General features: G+C 41.0%; 1 protein-coding gene across 1 annotated transcript; it reads right to left on the reverse strand.

Moving 5' to 3' along the window:
• Positions 1-8,120: 8,120 nt before the first annotated feature.
• On the reverse strand, positions 8,121-8,642 carry MSGN1 (mesogenin 1). The gene has a single exon (XM_058021429.1). It carries the CDS (start codon positions 8,640-8,642, stop codon positions 8,121-8,123), a length of 522 nt encoding a protein of 173 aa, XP_057877412.1.
• Between the last annotated feature and the right edge of the window lie 13,342 nt (positions 8,643-21,984).

Below are 21,984 nucleotides of genomic sequence, written 5' to 3' on the forward strand. Positions count from 1 at the left end.
CACATTGAACAAGAACTACTTCATTTTATGAAGTCACAGTTAGGTGGCCTAAGCAACCACAGCGTGCTGCCCAGATTCACAAGTAAAATTGTTTCTGTGGTATCTACTGGGAAAATAGATTATCAGAGTCTATGGAGAAAAGGGTCAGTTAACCCATATTGGGTGTAACTCTAAGTTAAATTATTGTATTGTTCTTTTCTGTTCCTCTACAACATTAAATTCTTAGTCTTTTGTGTGTTCATCTGACCTAGTCTGCTCAGCTAATATGTCTGAAACTTGTGTTGCTTTGTAGTTGGAAGCATCTGTTTTGGAATAGGGGAGGAAGATGGCAACAAGTGTGAACTTAATTGTAAATTACTTCAAGCTTTTTTTTTTTAAGCTTCTGTATGAACAAAGGACTGGGAGAGCTTAATGTCAGTAAAAGAATGTGGGGTTTTTTGGAGTAAGATGGGATGAACATCCTTGATCCTGTAGTGGCTGTTGACAGGAAGGCTCTAAACTGAAATTCTTGCAGGAGTGTTGTGGCTCTGCAATGTCAAGTTGCCTTCCCTAGGTGGGTCAAACAACTCAGGTAACATCAGTGACTGCTTAGCTCAGTATCCTCACTGAGGATTAGCTGAGGAAAAAAATTTTAGCAAAGACTTGTGACAGTAATAATGATAGTACATGGACTCTATCTGCAAAGTGTTAAGGATTTTTCCTTCCTAGAGAATGTGATGCTTAGGGGCTCCTGTCAGATTTTCCTCTGTGTGTTTTGTTTTGGTTTTTTTAATGGATAAAAAATTTCTTGGTTTCCTCTTTGCCTCTGAACAGTGGTGTGAAAAGAGTTTGGATTCAATATTACATTTTTCCTGTTCTAATGAAAGTTACTGCTTAGCATGAATCTTGATCCCTTAGAAGGAAATACACAATAATGGATGTCTGCTTTTTAACTTTAGATTAGGAAGAATTATACAAGAGAAACTTTCTGGGAAAGGTAACGAGCAAGAACATGTTTTCTGACTCTATTAGCACTTTGTGAGACAGCATGGAGTAGGAAAAAATGTATCTCTGTTGCTACCTGTACAGAGACCCCACTAAACAGTTTGTGCTGTAATTGCAGCTCATTTAAGTCTTGTCTTTTAGTTGCCTGCTAAGCATATCTATAGTAGATGTCTTACTGTCATTTCTGGAGAAATCTCTGTGGGCTTTGTGATGAGAAACATGTCACAACTGTTTTCCAGCAGAGAAGGCTATTGTGATGAAGGATTCATTTTGCTACCCCTGTTGTAGGTGAAGACTAAAGCCACAGAGTTGTGATATTGAGGAATATCAACATGGGAATAGTGGGAAAATGCAGAACACATAAGCCTGACAGCAGATTTTACAAATCAATGACTTGGTGCCCAGTGCTTTCCCCTGTGTCAGCCCACTGGTCTGAGGACTGGGTAATGCTCCGTCTGCAGGGAAAACCCATTAGGAAATCAAGGGAGAACGCCTCTACTGTGCACCTACAAGAGCACAGCCATGGGAGCTTTAGGTGGTGTGGTGCCTTCCCTGTGTCTTACCTCGTGCTGACAACAAATGAGAAACCCTGTGTCTCCCCAAGAAATTAGACTGTTAAGCAGTGTTTTCTCCAGCTGAGTGAATGACAACCTTCATCTGCCTTCACCAGCACAGCACAGGCTGCCTTGAGGAGCCTGAGCCACTTTCTTATATTTGTGTGGGGGAAAAGTGTAACTTTTAGAGACTGCTGTGAGAACCCAAGCCTGCAGTTGGGCAGCCCAGTTCAGTTCTGTTAACTCTTTGTTATGGCTTCCTGGGTTTTCAGGTTTTTTCTTCAAACCAAGACTCAAGGACATAATCAGGCATAGAAATCTGGTAATTACAATCTTGTCTAAAACATGTTCATTTATTTTCCTAGCTTAGTCAACACCTTGACATGCTTTATCTGTTGATGCTTTCAGGAGTTGTAGAAAAGCAAGGTGATGCCCAGGTACATTGTGGCTCTACTCTTCAGCTCTTCTAAAAGCACTGTTTAGTGCCATTTTGAAGGATGAATTATGTAAAGAATCATCTTTTCTATTAACCTTTCTGATATGTGGGAAAACTCAAGGACATTTCCCTCTGTGGCTGGACAAGGATTTATATAAAGTTTCTTGTCAGATGTTCCAACAGCCTGTGAGACACACAAAATCTATTTGAATATCAGTAAAATCTTTTAAAGACATGACAGTAGTACTCTCTCTACCTCAGAGGTGTCTGTTTATACTAAAATTCAGGAGCTGCCTTCCTGATTATATATATAAAAAAGAAAAAAAATCTTCAAGTGTTTTATCAACACCTCTTTGCCTTTTAAGTGGATATTTTATGACCACATGCTTTTCCCCTGGTATTTGGGATGTTATTTTTATATCCCTGTTAACACAAGTTGAAAGCAGATCAATCTTCTTTGTTTATGCTTAAAGTCCTCTGCAATTCAACAGGTGAATGACAAAAGTGGTAAGGGAAAAGACAAGTCTGGTGTGATTTGTTTTTATAGGAAAATAGGAACAATAACAGAAATATACTGCAGATAGTTATTTCCATTTCACATAAATGTTGATAAATCACTGCTAATAAGTAACCTCATATCTGGTCACTGATGGGCAGAAATCTCATCTTTTATATAGTCTGTATTCAATGACAGCCAGTACTTTAAAACTTTACTCTTTTGGTGACTTAAAGTAGCAACCACTTAATATTGAAAAACTAAGAAAAGTGCCATCTACTTTTTTGTCCCAATTAATTTTCTCTCCCTGGTATATTCCTTTACTTTTTCTTTTACATGCCAAACTCTTCGGTAAATGCTATGCACTTCCATCCAGAGGAAAACATGTTCTAACAATGCTCTAATGATTTGGAAAGCTTAAGGAAGTTTAGCTCCTGGCTTCTGCCACAAATCTTTTTGAGTTTTTAGCCACTTGTACATCATTTCTTCTTTTATTTGTGCCTGTGAGCCTAGAAACACCTACAGTATTGGCGAGAATGCTGGAAGGACGTGCTTGGAGAGAAATGCTTTAAAGCATAAATAAGCTGAGTTTTCCTCCTTATCATAACATCAAGCACTGTAAGAGTGCAAGCCTAGGCCGATGTTGGTGTATAAAGAAACAAAAAGTCAGGGGCTTGATCAGGGATGGGGGCTCAGAAGGATCCAGCTTCTTAGAAACAGACAGATTTATTGGGATCTGTGAATTGTCTTTCCAGTTTCCTGCCTGTTAAAGGCAATAAGAGGATTTGTGGTTGCATGGCAGATAAGTTGGGGAGCAAAACTCAGTCACTGGGCCCTTAGAAGCTGGAGGTGTATTTATGTTGTTGTGGAGTATTTTTTAGCTACTGCTAGGCAGAGCTGGAAGCATAGCTTCTGGCTTCCCTGGTCGGAGAGGATATGGCAGCTCCCAGAGAAGCAGCTCTCCTAAGGAACTGGCTGAAGCCCATTTGCAGGAGGTTTTCTTTGTCCCAAGCACACCTATGTGCAGCCCAAATGTGTCACCATAAAACCTCTTGGCACCTACATGGTGCTCCTCAGCATAGAATTTCAAAGCCCTGTGTGTGTGCGGGCGGCCCCGGGCTCGCCTCTGCTTTGGGGGGTGGGGGGTGAGTTCCGTGGATCACAGAGCTGGGGCTTGCCTGGGGAGCTTCTTCCACTGTGAGCCCTTAACCACTGGGGAATATTCTCTCCAAGGCACTTATTCTTGTCCTCAAGAGGTGATTTGACCTCCTTGCCCCCCTCAGGGTCTATGTCTAGGTGTTGCTGCTGCTGGCAGCCAACACTGCTGTACAGTCCTTTGCACAGAGTGGGCAGAGAAGCTGTGGGTTCAGGTGGAAAGCCTGTCCTGCCGAGTGAGGCTGTGCAAGCCTCCTGAATCCTGGGCTAATCCTGCCTGCAAGGCCTCCTCCTTTGCACTGCTGTGCCCCCTGCTAAATAGAGCAGTATCTTCTCCTTCCAGCTGCCCCAGAACAGAACAGCCCCTGGTCCCTGAGGTAGGAAATGAACCCAGAGTCTATTGTCATATCCTTGGTACCAGCAACTGCTCCTTCCAGCAGCAACAGCTGGCTCACGGCACCAAAGCAGTTAACTGGTATAAAATCCATTATATGCATCTGCCTGTTCTGCCCTTTTTCTTCCCTAATAAAAGGTTTAGGAAGGATGTGGGGCTGCAATCCCTTTTTTCCATGGCTTTTGAAACTTTAGCACTCTGTGGTTACACCTGGTCCCCCCTCAGTGATTCAGCCAGAGAGGAGGCAAGGGCACAACTCTCAGCATGAAGAACAGCTCAGGACTCAGCTGCTGGGGTCCAGTTTTCTCACCCGATTTGGTGCCACTTGCTCATTTCTCTTGCCCTCAGCCTGCTTCTGGGCTGGTCTCTGGCTCAGTGAGAAGTGTGTATTTTAAAGTGTGGAAATACTTGTTTAAAAGGCAGAAAAAGGTACTTATGTTCAGCAACTGATGGTAATCACCTCCTCAGTAAACTGAGAGTAATGGACTGGTAGTTCAACCAAATTGCAAGGCTGCCTGTATCTGAAGGCTTCTCCTGAGGTTCTAAAATCCACTTCAATTAATTAATTTCTGTAAAAGATCTTATAATGGACTTTATCCATTTTCTCTTTAGCACTTAAGGATTGTCCTGCTGTCCTTTCATTTTTATGGCTAGTATCACTTAAGAAGTATGATTTCATGTACCTGAGAAGATTTGATACAGTAGAAAACTATATTTAGTACTGATGGTTTCTTCTTTAGGATCCACATTCTGCTCTCCAAGTCACTAAGGGATTTTAATGACATGCTAACCTGCAAAAGACTGAGCTCTTGGGGACAGAAGAGTTAACTTAATTGTGTAGAACTAACCCCAGTTGCCTCTCCTGTGTCTTTGCAGCATGCTGAACTCTATCAGACAGAGTATAAATTAATTTTTCAGCCATGGTCTTTCAGCTATTTTAGCTTTATTTCCATGTATATTTTTAACACATGGTGTTGAGAGAAGGTGCTTGTATGTGAGAGATGTTCTCTACTTCTGTGACTTTTTCAGACTGAGGTTCACATTTTTGCCTCTTTTCTTCAGATTATTGCTGTTAGAATTAAATACAGCTTATGGACCTTACTCTCCTGAAAGTTAGATCTCATAACCATAGGTGGGGAATCTCTTGATCCCTTTCCCATCACTTGGATATCCTAAACTCCTGGGCCTAAAGGAAAAAGAAGATGAACCTGAACTGTATTCAATTTTATTGAGAATAACAAAATCCAACATTTAATAGCAGCAAGCCTTGTACCATCTTGTACTGTGAATACAGTAATTCAGATGATTTTCTCTGGATCAGTGAAATGTGTGTCAAGGGGAAGAGTTACAAAAAGTGGGGCTTATAGAGATGTTGCATGTTAGAAATTAATTCTTCCTCTGCCTTTCTGAAGGGGAGGAACAAATCTGTCACATCCATGGGCAGTACTAAACCTACTTCTTCCTATTCCCACACCTAAGTTGGTCCCACTATCCCCACAGGTGAAAGGAGAGATCCCCTGAGAGAGGATCAAACAAATTAAATTGTGCAGGAGCAGAACCTATTCTAATTAACTCTCTGCATTGTGGATGTGGGCTTTGGCCCCACTGAGGCACAGGGAGTGATTCAGTGCAGCTCCTTCCCCAAGGTCAGCTCAGATGCAGCCCTGTCCTGCTGGGGCCATGGGAGTAGACACAGCCAAGGTCTGGCTCACTGACACAGAGCCATGTCCTTCTGGGACTCACAGCCTTGCCTCGTGGCTTACCTAGAGCTGCTGCTCCACCTTGCACTTGCAAGGAGAGGAACTTCTTGGGCATGTAAAAGGTTACAGCTCAGCTGCTTAGGGCCCTTACCTCCCCATTTCACTGGGGTGGTGGGGAATGCTGACTGAGCCACTTCTCCAAGGCGCAGGGTACCTCCTCCTGGGCCTTTCTCCATACAGCATCACCCAGCTTGTGAGCAGCACTTTGAGGCCATTAGTCTTTGTTTGCAGATAGGTAAACTGAGGCAGCAATGCTGAATGACCAGCCAAGGTCATTAATAAAATAACAATTAAAGCAGAGCATTCTAACTCCTTGTTTCTCTGTTTTAACCATGACCTTATAGGCTTCCATAGCTGGAATAATCCCTACCTGTAGTTTCAGGTGTAGAACATTTAAAGGACAAGGTTAGAAGTCTTCTTACAAATATGTCTTTAAGAAAGAATCTGTGACCAGACTTTCAGTTATAGTTCTGTGCAAGTTATCATGCAGTTTCAATCCTTTGCAAAATATTCAGATTGACTTTCCCTATGTGGCAAATCTGCTGAAATCTGGATAAGCTGCACAGATTTATACTGAGAAATGCTCTCCTGACATCGGTGTTGCCACCTCATATTTCTAATTTGACAATTTTATATGGCTTTAAAAAATTATTCCACTTATACTCTTGCTGGTTCACTAAAGCCTGTAACAAATCTAACATGGGTTAGTTACAAACAGAAGCATATGGGATGTGCTTAAATGTGGTTACATCTGAGTGAGAGTAGTACCTGAATAAATTTGAGGGTAGTTGCTTATTTGTGATAGTGCTGGGTTTCATTCTGATTGCCCCAATATGCACATACTATGTGAGAAGAGGACTGAATTAACCTAGGCTGCTCCTTGGAAGAAAAAATGCACAAAGATAATTGTAATTCCTTCTAAACAAACAGAGGGGAAAGAAAGGGGAATGAAGTTTTAGCTTTGTGGTTCTCTGCTACAGGATTTATCCACAAATCTAAACCAGCTGTCCCACAGAGGCAGGCTGATCTGTGGAGAGAGAAACCTGTTACCTTCCAGCTGCTGTGTGCTCTATGCCTTACATCTCCCCCAGCAGAAAAAGTTCATATTACCTATATGAGTAATTAGCTCCCCACAACTGGGGTTTGCTCCTCTCTGGCTTCTTTCATAGGCCAAGTCTTATGGCTGAGCCAGGCAATGAGATTTACAGAGCAGCACATACTTTCAGCGGTGTGGTGCCCATCACCTGGAAGTCAAAGTCATTAAAATTAAAACTACATCCCCAGTTGTTTCGTTTCTTTGGGGTTTTTTAATCCTTTGTGTGCATGTGTTACAGGACTGTGACTGGCTGTAGGAAACAGCTGATCTTTGATTGGCTTTTAATAAAATTACATGGTTACCAGAGCCCTCCTAGCTTTCAGGACACTTTGAAAATAAAACTTCACATCTTTGTGAAACCTAAATCAATTTATTTCATGTCAGAGAGAAAGATATCTCAATATAATCTTACTTGTTTAAGAAATTTGATGTAAAAGTCTTCCATCATTTATTGGCATTGAATAAGGGTTTTTTTACACATTAAATACAGAAAAATTATATACTTCTGTATATATTAATAAAGAAGAGAGGACTTAGCAGTTTATCTATACAAAATGTCAGTTTGCTTATATTTAATTTTCAATATTTAGCAGTCATCACTAGATTTTATTTATCTATCAATCAGATTTATAATACAGGATACAGACTATGACATATTTATTTGTTTACATGCAGAGATGTTCTCAGTTACTTCATTTTTAGGTACAGTGGGCAGGTGGATAAATTAACAATACATGAACTAAACACATGTTTTTCCTCATCCTATGATTAAAGTGCCTACAAATCAATACACTTAGTATTCTTATGAAGCTGTTGTCATATTTTAAAATTCAGTGTAACACCTGTGGATTTACTATTGTCCTTATAAAACAGGCTCAGTCAGAAGAGTGATACGTAAATCCTAGGAAGATCAGCTGCCTCTTTTTTTTTTTTTACTTTTGTATCAGACTAGGTTTAATGTTTCTCAAACGCTTATTAAAACAAACAAACAAATTGAAAAAACAAAACAAAAACCAAACAAAAAGGCAGAGAGCAAGAGTTCTGTCTCAGCAACCTGCAGCTCAGGTTTTCAGGCAATCCTACATCACCTTCCAGCCTCGCGTCCCAGGAACAGCGGCGCTTCCCCGTCCCTCGCACCGTCCTCCTCCCGCACCGGGCCCCGCCGTTCTCTGGCGAGGAAGAAGTTTCGATGTTTTCTGTTTGTAAAGACCCTGAGCGTGCCGGGGCAGGCGCTCCCGGCCGGCTCTACGCCCGCTTGACGCTGTTGAGGAGCTCGGTGAGCTCGCCGATGTACTTGATGGTGTACTTCAGGGTCTGGATCTTGGTGAGGGGCTGGCCGCGCTGGCTGTAGATGGGGGGCAGGTAATTGCGCAGCGTGTGCAGCGCGTCCGCCAAGGTCCTCATGCGCAGCTTCTCCCGCTCGCTGGCCTTCCTGCGCCGCTGGGCCGACATCCGCACCTTGGTGCCCTTGGGCAGCCGGGCCTGCCCGGGGCTGGGCAGGTAGGCGGCGGGGAACTCCACCAGGCCGTAGCCCGCCAGGCCGCTGCCGCCGCCGCCGCTGCTGTAGGGCGTCTCGGCCGCCGGCGGGCACGGGGACGAGGAGTAGGATTCGAAGGAGGGCGTCGGGGACAGGCTGTGCGGGGGCGAGATGGGGTGCAGCTCGAAAGGCCCGGCGGAGCTTTTCCAGTCCCAGGCCGACAAGCAGGCGGGGTGTTCCGAAGCCAGAGCATCTTCCATGTTGATCAATGTCTCGTGCAGCTTGTCCATGCTGGAGGAGCGCTCGGGAGAAGCGGTGCCCTCGGCCCAGCAGCAAAGGCTGGAGCCGCCGGCCGCCGAGAGCTTTTTATGATGGAGGGAGGAAAGTGACAGAGTGGGAACACGGGCTTGGCGCGAGGAGTTCAAAGGAGCGCCAGAAGTGCTAAGATAGAAAATGAACTCCTGATGTGCTAGTTTCTTCTCAGTGATAATTATCAACCTTCAGCTAAAAAGCCTTTAAGCTAACAGGCAACAGCCAGAAAGGGAGAAAAAAAGATTATCTTCTCGCAAGTAAACCGATTAAGGCTGCGCATCTACATTGAGCGTTAGGCTAGGGGGAAAAGTGCTGAGAGAGGAAAAAGAAATTTAATCATTTTGCAAAACAGTTTACAGATCTAGAATTTATTGGTCGCTAACACAGACCCTAAATTTAGGCCGTAGAGCCCTGATTTCTGGGTGACTGAAGGTGATGGCACTGCAGCAGTGATATGTGACCCATGCTGACTGCTGCTGGGCTATCTCTTATCTGCATGTTAATTGTGAAAGTCAAAGATGGCTTGTTTGGATTTGTGTGTGTTATGGCTTTCTGTGGATTTTTCCTCTCATGAGATTGCAACTCACGAGAAACCAATCACTCTGGTTTTCAATATGAGAAAGGAGGAAAGAACTGCAGTACATTCCCCTGCAGTTTGTAGCTTTATATGCTATTTTAATACATGACTGGGAAATCAAAAAGGAAATGCATAATTGTAAACAAGGTCAAAGTCCCATTAAAAAATAGGAAAATGTAATTAAAAAGAAAGATCTAGGAAGCAAAATATACGATGTATAAACTTTGGGTCCAGACAAATGTTTTCCATGGAAATTTAATTCAAAGTAATATACAGGCTATATGTGTGTTAGAGAAGAGTAGAAGCTACTTCTGTAAAATTTTCTACCTGTAGGAATCTGTTCTTCTGGCAAAAAAAGCCCTTTTGCAGCCCCTGTTCAATGCAACAGTAGTTATATGTTACACAGTTCAAGTGAAAATGTATAACCTATAAATTAATATCATTAATAACAAGCACTTTTCATCTCTAGGCTTCAGTACAGCTTCCAGTGATGATTAATGGTCTCTATTACTCTGGGGAAATGGATAAGTGGAGGCAAGGAGGAGCTTTCCCCAAATCACACAGCAAAGCATTAGGAGAGCCAGGAAAACTGTCCAAAACTCCTGAGCTCTGCAGCTGTTGAGCAGCTTGGTTGCCAGCCATGACTTTGTGTTGGCACACAGTGGAAGCAAAATGTAATATTTGATGAAAAGAAGGGGAGAAGGAGTGTCAACCTGGAGGAAAAATAAAAGTAGGATTTATTTTAGAGTTTCCTTCTGTGTAGTGATCTCTGTATGCTCCGTAATCCACTCCAGACAAAGGCAGGCAATGCCTCAGAATTGAACATAGCCTGCTGAGGTTTTCTGGAACATGCCACATCTTTCTGTGGAATCCTCACTGCAACCACCTAGAAAAAACCCAATCCAATACTCAGCGTAGTCACTGGGAAGGCTTTTGTGAGTTTTTCTGAGTTACGTATCAAAATGTTAGGAGGCATCTTATGGTTTAAAACTTACTGGGTTTATCCTGAGATGAGTAAGAAAGTACCAAAAAGTGAGGGATTTTTGCATTTCAAGTAGGGCTGAGAAAGTTTGACTGTTGTGACATCTACCCCACACAAGAACTCACAGCACAGCTCCTGCAGACAGGATTGCTTTGTGTTTTCTGGGTACCTCATCATATTCTGAGCTCTTCTCTGGTCCTTCTTTAAGGAAAATGACATTAAACAGTCCCTAAGAAGTACAGAGATGCTAAAACTGCTAAAAAATAAAATTAAGACAGGATGACATGTATTTTCTGTAACTTCAGTGATCTGAATGATTTCACCGAGTATCCAGACAATGGTCACAATGTCACAATTTAGACATAGGATCTAATTTTACATAAATAGGGAACTTGTTCTTTCCCACTCTTTTTCCTTCTTCCTCTCTGTATTTGTGTTTATAGTGTCTTTTTCATTTGATAGGGCCCCTGCTCTTATTTCATGTCTTTTTTTCCCCTCTCAACACAGCAATTAAAAGACTACAGATACAGAAATATAAGGAGGGGGAGGTGGAAAAGGAGGCACTTTTGTCAGGGTGTGAAAAGGAAAAGAAGCTTCCCAATGTATGTGTTCATATATGTATATATACATGTCTACATGTGCATAATATATACTTATGGAATATATAAATTTATTATGAATACACATAGTGAGCACATGTATAGACTGTTCTGTACAGCAGTTTCATTTTGGAACCAAATAGCAATTAAAGCAGTCAAATTTAGAAGCAAAAACATCAACCAGTCACTTGTTTGCTGACTATAAATAATGTACCTCATCAGTTAATTTGTGGGTTAATCATAGAAAGTGTTGGTCAGACACCAAGGGGGGGAAAGGATTTTGTGCACATCTAAGATTTTGTACAGATTTTTGCTGTGAATGAGAGATTAACTCATTCTGATTTCATCTCTCTGTTATATATTGGGATTCAGATGAGATTAGGCAGGGAAGAGGAATGCAAATTATAGCAATAGCTATATGTTTTCTTATGTCTTATGAGTAAATGTTTAAAGCAACCAAGGCAGGATATGAGAGTATGTAGATGGTTATTCTAATAATTGCATGAAAAATCACTGGATCTTGTAAGTTTATGCTCCTGTGAACTGTTACGCATGCAAGAAAGTTTACAGGCTTTTCTATATTAATAGATATTATGGGGCTAATGCCTTGCAGTTGCTGTGCATCCTTTTTATGACCATTGTGCTCCCTGACACGGTTTTAGCTTGGGCACACCTGTTTGTGTCCCAAAGGCTGCCTGGCTATGGTCCAGGAGAGGCCACCAAGGGCACAGGGGTCAGCAAAGGGCTTCCCCAGACTAAAGCAAGCCTTGCCACAACACATCTTCAGAGCCAAAGGAGGGGCTGTGCCCTGTTTGCTCTGCTGGTGGAGATGCAGACAGAGGTTCTGCTTGGAAAACCAGCCACCCATTTCTGGCCACAGCCCCCCTGTTCCCTACAAAGACTCAAATGAAGCGTGCCTCAGTTTAGGCTGGATTGGGAAGTTGTGTAACACCTCTCCATGATCTTGGTGTGATCCACAGCCTGGATAAGTCAGCAGAGTCTCGTGGCATGTGACTGTTCTTTTTGGACAATTCTACATTTGCACCCACGAGAATGAGAATTCTCACTTAGGAAATTACCTTGCAAAATATATAAGAAAATTATAACACACAAAAATCGATGGGAATGGTAGAGCAGTTCTCAGTGTTATTTATAACACTTTAAAAAGTATTATACAGAGGAAGGTAAGGCTACAGGCTGGACACCAGGTTTATTTTTCTAAACCCTATGACAACTGGCTGCTCTCATTGAAGTACTAAGAAAGTCTAGTATTTCAGGTGGCCTCTTCCTAGACATTAAATACACAGAAAAAGGAAAAAAACAAAGTTTTGCAATCTTTATTTTATTCTGCCTCCTCAAAATTTTAGGAATTTCCTTTTTATCCATTAATAATGTCAAAACATTGAAGGAAAGTGAGATACTAGGCTAACACCAGTGAAATATGAACTGACAAAAAAACAATAAGGCATTTTCTTCTTGACTGGTAGTTTGGATTTTCATTTCAATAATCTATTCTGCAGTACAAAGGCTAACATCTCAATCTTCATCTCCTTTAAAATGAAATGTTCCTTGCTCATATTTTTGAATTCATCACAAGAAAATGGATGCATGAAGGAGCAAAAATTTTTTCATTTAAAAAACCCAAACCACCAATGGCATAGAAAATTTCTAGACCTTCAGGTTTTACATTTAAAATAAGAAGTCAAGGTAATATGGCATGATTATGTATAGTAAAAAAAATGCATTTTTTTGTGCAGTATTTTACAACTGATATATTTTTTCTATATTAGAATGTATTTCCACCATTCTGTGATTTTGATAGGAGAAACATATAGTGAGTAAAAAACTATAGTGGCTGGGAAGAATGCAGGCTGAAACTGAGTTAACATGGATAAAGATGTTTAAATAACACTAATCTCATCACAGTCAGCCTCCTTCACAATCAGGACAGAAGTCTAGGCTTATTATTCACAAGAAGTAGATCATACTAACAGCCTTGTATGTTAGGATGACATCCTCGTATGTCATCCTTAGATGATACAGTCTCATCTTGCAGTTTGTAAGGTGAAAAAAAAAAAAAAACCATCTCCCAAAAGCTTTTAAAGTCACTTTGCCTCCTCTTTTCCAAAGGGCTCCCCAAGCATTGGCTGCAGCGCTGCCCGCTCGCTGTGGAGGTGTCTGTGGCCTTCCTGCACAAGGAGTCAATCGCCACATATAAACTGTGGGGCAAGCAGCTGCAGGTCTCACCAACTTCAGCAGACGCAGCAGGTGTTCAACACTTCTGAAAAACAGTCTTGAACACCTCTGTTTACATCCAAGCTGGCAATAAAGGAAGGAAAGGATCCATCACATTTGTTATCCAGACTCACCATTAGCCACCAGACAATGCTTCTCTCCTTTTTAAGACTTTGCCTCTGTTTGGGTAGAATAAATTATTTTTTTTTTAGAATTTTTAGACCTTGAAGCTCCCTTCCTAGTTGTGGAAGAAGGTTTAATCTGGGTCCAGCCTCAACTGAAACAAATAAGACTTCTGAATAAGCAAGCTGGTCAACAAATCCATATATTTGGGGCTTTTTTAAGGTCAGTATGCTGAAGAATGCAGATGCATAGCCACTTACAGTTCCCAAAGAGAAAAAAGGCAGTAAGAGTACAAGGACCAATTCTAAGTCCAGTCGTATAACAGGGAGGCCAAAACCTTTCCTATAATCAATGAAAATAATATGTAAATTAGATATCTAACTGTTAATAGACAACTAGACCGTCTTTGGTCACGCAAATCTGGGCTAGCACAAAAGAAACTGTTGTTATTAATTTGTAGTAAGATCAGAATGCTGTTAAAAATGTTCTAATGCTGTTAAAAAATTATGCCATAAAGATTTAAAGCATTTAATGTTCTCAAGGGTGCAACTCCAAAATACCCAGACTGGACCCTGCTCATGGAGAAGAAACAGTCAAGTGAGTGATCACTGATTTCTCCAGGGCTTTGCATAGTGAACAAGCATCTCTCTGGTGCTGGGTTGGCAGGAGCAGAATTTATCTATTTGCTTTACATCCTCGAATGTAAGTATTTGATCCTCCAAATAGTGTCAGTCCCCATCGACTGACAAGTGACATCAGCTCCGCAATTCATTTAAAACATCTGATCTCCAAGCAACTGGCTCCCCAGATGAAAAGCCCTACGTGTGGAATTTACACCTACCCACCTTTTAAGTAGAGAGTTTATTACCTAGTGGTTTTCAGCTGATATTTAGGAATGTCTTTTTAATACCCCTGTTAACAGAAGTTGAAAGGAGTTTCGACTATGTGGTTGGTCTTTAATGTCCACTGGCTACTTCTGCCAGAAGGAAGGGGCAAAGCTGGGGGAGGAAGGAGAGCCTAATAAGATTAATTTTGCTCAGAAATGAGAAGTAACAGATACTATCAAAATAATCAAAGCCGTTTCTGCGGGAAAACTCTGTTAGCACTTAGTGCAGCTAATTATGTCAGTTTTCATATTTAGTTTTAAAAACTGTTGTGTGCTGTAATGGAGGAGATGTATCTCAATTTTTCATGGGAGAGGTGGAGGGTTACCTGTTGAGAGTATTTCAAGATCAGCTATACCTCCTTTCCTACCCAAAAGCATACATTCAAATTTAATAAATTGTGAAGTACAATATATTTTATCCCCAAGTGTTTCTCTGCTGTCCCATGAACAGTGGGATGATTGCCTTTGGTATGTGTAACAGTGGTTTCACAGGCCTTATTAAAAACTGGGATAGCACCTAAGGGTTTGCACTCTTGTTTTCCTGCTATTAATATGGGCTTTCATACATTCATTTTGCAACCTGATGAATTTTGCAGAACTAGGTAAATATTACAAGAAATTCCAATAGCCAAGAAAATTGTATTGAAAGCTCAGTTGTGGCTGTAGTTGAGCTGCAGAGCTGTGTGTTTGTGAAGGGAGCTCTTTTTCAATTTCTGTGATTACATTTCAGCTCAGGCTGTTCCTTTTTGTCCACTGAACCTCCTCATCAGTGTCTGCTCATTTCTTCCTCCCCCACATCTCAGCAGTGATGGGCAGAATTGCTGTGTGCTGCTAACAGAAACCATGTTTCATCTCCATGCTAAATGAAGTTATGCTCTGGGCAAAGTCTCAGTTCAATAATTATAAAATGGATCACTAGTCTGGATAAGAGACAACATACAAGTGTTAGATTACAAATTTTATTTAGCATTTACATATTTCACATTCTGAAATAAAATGTTGTGTGTCTGTTTGAGCACCTTTCAGAGCGCATGGTTAGCCCTGGGTGAGGACCATTTATTTCAAACTGCAATAATAGATTTCTTGACAACTTGCTAAATCTTAAGTTTAGTCACATTCAATCTCACCAAAAAGCCCCCAAGTCTGTCTTTCAGGCTATTGATGAATCTAAATAGGATGTTAATATGTTAATTTGGGTTGGTTTTTTTTTTTTTTGGCATTTCCTCAGAGTGCTTCCATGAGTTTTGCTTACTGAATTAAACTCAGTCTTAGAAGAGTCCCATGAATCCATTTGAGTAAAATTGTTTGCATTTTTGTAGGTAATGCTGTGTGTGCAGAAGTTTCTAAATGATATTGAAGTGTAGGTGGTGCTTAATGTCTTGGAGAGCAGAGCTTCCCTCAGAGGGACTGGAGAAAATTATCTGGGAGCAGCCTTGGGATGTGCAGAGAAAGCAAAAGCAAATCCCTGTGCTGGCTGGGATAACCCCATGCAGCAGCACAGGCTCAGGGAGACGAGCCAGGAGCAGCTTCTTGGAAGACTTGGAAAGCCTGGTGGGTTGAAACACTGGAGCAACTCCAGAAAAAGTTCACCAAGGGAATGTGGTGTGTGGACAGAGGTGCTCAGGGCAAGCCTTACCTCTGCCTGCAATTGCAGCTACCTGGTGGGAGGGGAAAAGAAGAGCAGCCAAGCTCTTTGCACACTGCAGGAAAGAGGCAACAAACAGCATTTCTGAGTCTTAAAAGCCCTTGACCTTTCAGTGATGCAGTATGGGTTTGCTGCTGGTGATAGAAGATACAGATATTTTTCCTGCCTGATTATATTTTTGAACAGATTATTTTTTTGAACAAGACCATAGTGCAGAGGTCTGTGTTCTCTACCACTGAAGACCCTGCTCATTTTCTTTACTTCATAATCAGCTTTTATTTTCTACCCTTTCTCAATTTTTCTACTTTTAGTTTGTTCCATCTATCACTAAATATTATTCCTTTTCCTCTTTGTTTGTCGTTTACTCTCTCTCTCTTTAAGATTTCGTCTACTTGATTTTCTGTGTCTCACTCTCTTTGGTTCTTCTTGGTACTGACAGTAGAAAATTATGCCTTTTCTTGACATCTGCTCATATAATCACACATCTCTCTTTATCTACTCAGTTGCATGGATAAAGTTAACTTAGAAGCAGGAAATATGTAATTATCCACTTGAAACAAGTTTTTAAGGCAGTTCTAAGCACAGCTTATCAAAGAGGTGTATTGTTTTAGCATATAGTTACAGATAGGGACTCAGTTAATGTTGTAAAGTTGAAAATAAAATTTCTTTAGGTCACTGTTGTTTAGAAAAATATTTTTTAATTTCTGTTTTAAAACACTAAACTCCAACCAAGAATACTTAAGTATGGGCCAATAAGTTAAACTTAGGAATCTATCATCAGGTCAAACAGAAGGTAAAATGTAGAACTAGAGGGAAAAAAGCATTACCAATCAAACCCTCAGCTTGCCTTCATTCCGAGAGCCCATTTAGCTGTGTGCTGCTGTCCCCATCACTCTGAGGAGACACAGACATCTGGTTTGCACCCCGCCTGAGTTCCTGCTTAGTTAATGGTAATTGGATGTGTTAAAGTGGTGCATGCATGAATAAGCAGGTAGATCTCACAACAGCAGGTATGCAAATCCGGGAGGCAGCTGGTCCTGGCTACCACTCCACTCCCTGAGCATCCACTTTGCTGCAATCCAGGAAAAACAGTAAAGCACTTTCTGTGGAGGCAGCACAACCAGGTCACAACCAGGATGGGAAATCAGGTCACCAGTGTCCCGTTCTCCGCCCTGCCACTGACCTGCATGATCACAAAGAGGCCCTGTCTTCTGCTCTTGCTCCCCAAATCTCTCCCTTCCTTGGATGGAGGCTGTGCCAGGGGAGGGATTGCCTCTGCAGAGATCTCCACAGTGCCCACCACAGCGGTCAGCTTAAAAGACTATAAAATGGAGACAGAAATAATTAAATCTAAATTCTCCGTTTGATACTGCTTTAAGCCAGTTGAGCGTCCAGAGAAGTGATTTTCTATAGTAAATATTGGCAAATGGGTTGTAGCAAAAATAAAAACAAAGGGAAAAAAAAAAAAAAAAAGGAGAACGTTGATTTCCCTGACATTGACCTGCCCTGTCAGGCTGGGATGCGCATTCATCAGTGTCTCGCTCTTATCTGGTATCTGACATTCTGTGATCAGTTGAAAGCAAAGTAACACAGATGGATGGCGTTCTCTTTTGAAGAACAAAATGTACCGAGAACTGAATTTTCAAGTACATTCAACTTGAAGTTAACTCTTAGATTGAAGGAGCATCTTTTAAAGGAGAGGCAGGGAAAAAACAAAACCAAAACCAACCAGGAACTCAGAAGGGCATTTGGGGTTTCCCTATTGATGTGCACCAAAGTAAGCTAACATTTACATAGTCCCTGCTACCTTCAGTGTGCTCCAGACAATGGCTAATCAGTACTCATTACACAGCTTTAAAAAGGCCGAGTATTCTGGGGTGGTGACCTGCATCCTCCCAAATAAAACCTGGAGCCTGAGGCTATTTGGCCGCACACCTCCGTCCTTGGAGCTTTCCTGAGATCAGACTGGCTGTCCTCCTCCAAGGAACCTACCAAGCCCTGTATTCTTTCAGAGGAAAAGATCAATTTGTAGAGATATCATTTGCTAATGGAACAGGAAGGAATTTGATCCAGGGAATTTTTAATTAATGAAAAGACTACTATAGGAATCAAATAAGATGAGAATGAAATGGAGCACTGGCTCACACACTTGGAATTCATCATTACGATCCAGCGAAGGAAACAGCTAGTTATGTGAAATTTTAAAAGATCGTGAGGGATACAATGTTCCAGTTTCAAATTCTAAGCTAAGTTCCTACTAAATCCTTAGACCACCTACTTACATTGGGGTCAGATAGTAAATACTAAGAACATCTTTTATATATCCTAGAGTTGTGTGTTAGATTATGCTCATGGTGCCAGGAGCACCCTGATTTTTTATTTAAACGCTTCCTCTTCTAGCCCAAAGATAGCTCTTGTCCAGAGAGTTAATTTTTTGTTTTCTTTTTTTTTTTTTTTTTTTTTGCAAAGCGAAAATTTAAATAATATTTAATAAGTGGCTCCATGGCTGCCACAGTCTTTTCTCACTTGGTGTCAAAATTCTTCAAGTGTTCTGCAGCAAGAAGTTCTTTTCAGTGATAAATTCAAACCTGTGGAAGGAGCCAATCTTAATAGCTAGTGGACCACCAGATTGTATTCTTTAAAATTTTCCATGAGGACTTTCTCTAATTTAAAATAAACTCTAATAACAGAAGTCTCAATGTCTTTTATTTTTAGTATTATATAAAGGCCACTCAAATTCAGCAATAAAGTATTTTCTGGACACAAATAGTTTAATTATTTTTTCTAGTTTAGGTCTTCAGGGTGACTCTCAGAGCTACTTTTGCTCTTAGGTCTTCCACCTGGTAAAACGTGATCGTAGGTGTCCGGCCAGGGGCACAAGCACTGAGGGGAAAAGATCAAAGCCTATAAATGTGTCAAACTTTCAAATGCAAATCACCTGCCATAACTGCTGAGAACAAATCCTTCATTATCACCATTCTGTGAAAGGCTTAAATTAGCCTGAATTAGCTGAAAAGAACAAGAAAAAGAAAGCCATCTATCTTCCTGTGAGTTTTATTACCTTTAGATTTATTTGGCTAATGGTTTGATAGCCCACTAATCCGAATATCTGCATAACCAATTCTTCAAATAATCCATAAATAAAATACACGATCACATAATGTTGTTATTAAAGTGAGATCTGTGATAATAAATTAATAAAAGAGCACTTAAAATAAGCCACTCCTTTTAATTGCCAAACTATGAGCTACTGTGATTGATATAATAGCAATTATCAACTGGCTTCTTAGTTTGAATCACATTTAGAGGAATTTTTTAATGTGCACTTCCTAAATTGTGTGTTCTCCAGACAGATGCTGCACTCATCTTTACTATTGGCTGTCATTCTGCAAACATAATTATTTTTCTAAGAGGTACTATGTCTTGGGGTTTTTATGAATAGTTTTAGTGATGTAATAGAATATTTGATCAATTTAACTGACTAAAAGAGCAGGAGTTATAACCCCCCACAATCACACTGTACTTTATTAGGGAAAGTCCTAGCACTGTATTTTGTTAAATGAACTGGAGAGAAGTTTTGTTAAGTGAACTTTATTTGGAGCTTGAAAGAGGAGAGACTGCTGTGAGAAAGCTCATGGTTGGGTGGGACAAGGCAATGTCTGGGAGGAGCTGGCTGGGGACCCTGAGCTCCACAAGCTTCTTCACAAGGTGTCCTTGGGTGGGTCTGGTGAGACTTCCCAGAATATCTTTCTGGTAAATTCTGCCTGCACCATGGACACTTTGTACCTCACTGGCTCTTCTGTTGGTCAGATTTTTAATATATTCCCTCCCTGAAACATTCATCCCACAACAGTCACTTGCTTGGGTTGTATTTCAAGTTATCAATACAGTTAATCACAATATTCCAACTCGGGTCTTTTCCCCAGGCAGGAGTAACAAGGTTCTAAGATGTTCATACAAGAGGGCTATACCAGATCATATGGATGAGGACCCCACAATTTTGAAATCTTCTTGTTCCCTGTCATGTCAGAGCAGCTCAAGTCTTTGGCTTTTGTGGTGAGAGTGGCCTCGCCATTGGAAGACACCAATGATTGTTGATAGTGATTTTTCCTGAATCTGTAACTTAGAGCTTCCCAGCACAGTTTGTGTTGTAGTAGAAAAGAAAAAAAAAAAAACCACTTAAATTACTGGTATCTTACAAGGTAAACATACTATCACAAAGAAGTTTTTGCAAGATAACACCTCTGTTATTGGTAGGAATATAATCTTGGTGGATTTGTTCAGTTCTCTGTAAAAATTCCAACATTTTCAATGCCAGAGCCACACATCCATTTTACACAGTTATTCTTCAGATTATCACTGTGGGGAGAGGAATGTTCTCTCAGTAAAACCTCAGTGGTGAGCTGTTGAGAACAGAACAAGCAAAGAATTACTGGCCTTTTAATATTTTTTATTAAATATGCTGGGTTGTTATACAGAAACCAATAGGTTATCACAAGATATTTTTCAGCCCAGTTTCCAAACCACTAACACCAGAGATTACAGTGTGGAAGGTGCTGGATTAGAAGGTTCTGGATAAAGGTTTGTTTGGTAAATAGAAACTTGGCCTTTGAAGTTGAAAAAGCCACCATGAACCCCAAATAGAAAATATCACTGTTCATCCTGCTTGGTTTCATTATTGTATCTCAGAACTCCTTATCTATCTGATTATTGTAGCATTTTCTTCTGGTATTGCTAAAAACAATATTCTTAGAACAGCAGAATAACATGTTCTATGAGTTTTACCATTACTATCCTAGAAACCATAGCAGGCAGCAACTGACTGTAATAGGGGGGAAAAACAACAAAATGCCATCAACTGAAAACAGTATTTCTTTAGAAATCACAAACAAAAATCATGAGGCTACAACTTTTCCCAGATATCTTTCTTGCAAATTCTAAGAAATCTGCAAGAAGAAAAAGGATTTTTAGAGAGGGAAACAAAGTAACATCCCCTTTGATGATGGCATTTCAGTAGGCACCAGAACAATGTTGTATTTCTGCTTGGAGATGCATGAGCACAAAGCCATCACCTTCCCTTGGACCTGACTGATAGGAAGAACACCTACAAATCCCACACATCTCATAATAAATAATAAACACAGAGAACACAAATCACTATCTGAAACCATGCCGTAAAAGCTTGTATTTTTCAGGTTAAAAGGTAATAGAAAAGCAGGGGTCGATGCTGGGCTGTGCACGACTCACTAAAAATCATTGTAGGAGCCATAGACAGTGACGACAACAGTCTGGCTGGGTTTGTACAAAGGAGTACAGAGCTGCTGATCTGCATGCCTTGGGCTTTGCCGGGAGGTTATACCAAATCTGGCAACACAAGTGCTTGGGGCTGCAGGATTCATATATGCCCTATGCCACCCCACTGTACTATTTCCTGCTTTTCTATTGGATTTCCTAAACTTCTCTCTAATATCAGCACCCTCTTTTTCAGTTTTTTGATTACTCCTCAAGGCAAATCCTTTGCATCCTCATGTACCCCTGCTGTACCCTCTGTATGTGACAAGACAGCCCAGAGACAGCCCACATCCCAGCTTAGGGCAGCACATGTGAGCTGGCTGCCCAGCAGACTGTCAGCAGAACCACTGCTGATTTCTTTCCATCAGGAAGGCATGGCCCTAATTAGCAGAAATCAGACTCTACTCCACATTTCTAACTGGCAGGTCTGATTTGGTAAAAAGCCATTCAATAATTAGAAAAACAAGTACCACATTATTCTGGAGATAAAGTCCTATGAAGCCCCTGTACATTAGGTATGCATGTGGATGTCCATTTTTCCAGTTTGTTCCGTTAAACTCCAGGTTTTGGGGATTCTGAGACTTAGTTCAGGGCTCTTTCCCATGCAGCTGCAGATCAAGCAGCAAATTTAACTCTCCACTGCAAAAGCTTCAAAGCAAATGTCCACAGTATACTGCAGTGGGCTGAGAGACAGAAGCTTAAAGGCTAAATCTGCTCTGGGACGTGGCAGTCATGTTGGGCTGAAAGATAGCCTGAATTCAGCTTCAAAGGGGGCCACAAATTTCATGGTTTTGAGGCAGTTAAAACTTGGACTGTTTCTAGGGTTTTGAGACAGTTAAAACTTGGAGAGTCTCTAGAGTTGTGCCTATCTCATCTGTTGTTATGTGGTGTCACTGCCAGGGCAACACTGGGATCTTGGCATGGACAACTAAGCATGCAAGGGCTCATCTAGTTTGCCCATGAAATGATCCAAAACAGACC

The sequence above is a fragment of the Melospiza georgiana genome, chromosome 3 (genome assembly GCF_028018845.1).
Source record: "Melospiza georgiana isolate bMelGeo1 chromosome 3, bMelGeo1.pri, whole genome shotgun sequence".
NCBI classification, from domain to species: Eukaryota; Metazoa; Chordata; class Aves; order Passeriformes; family Passerellidae; genus Melospiza; species Melospiza georgiana.

What these genes read in the sequence shown, in the direction of transcription:
- MSGN1 (XM_058021429.1), bottom strand. Translation starts at nt 8,642, where the DNA reads ATGGACAAGCTGCACGAGACATTGATCAACATGGAAGATGCTCTGGCT.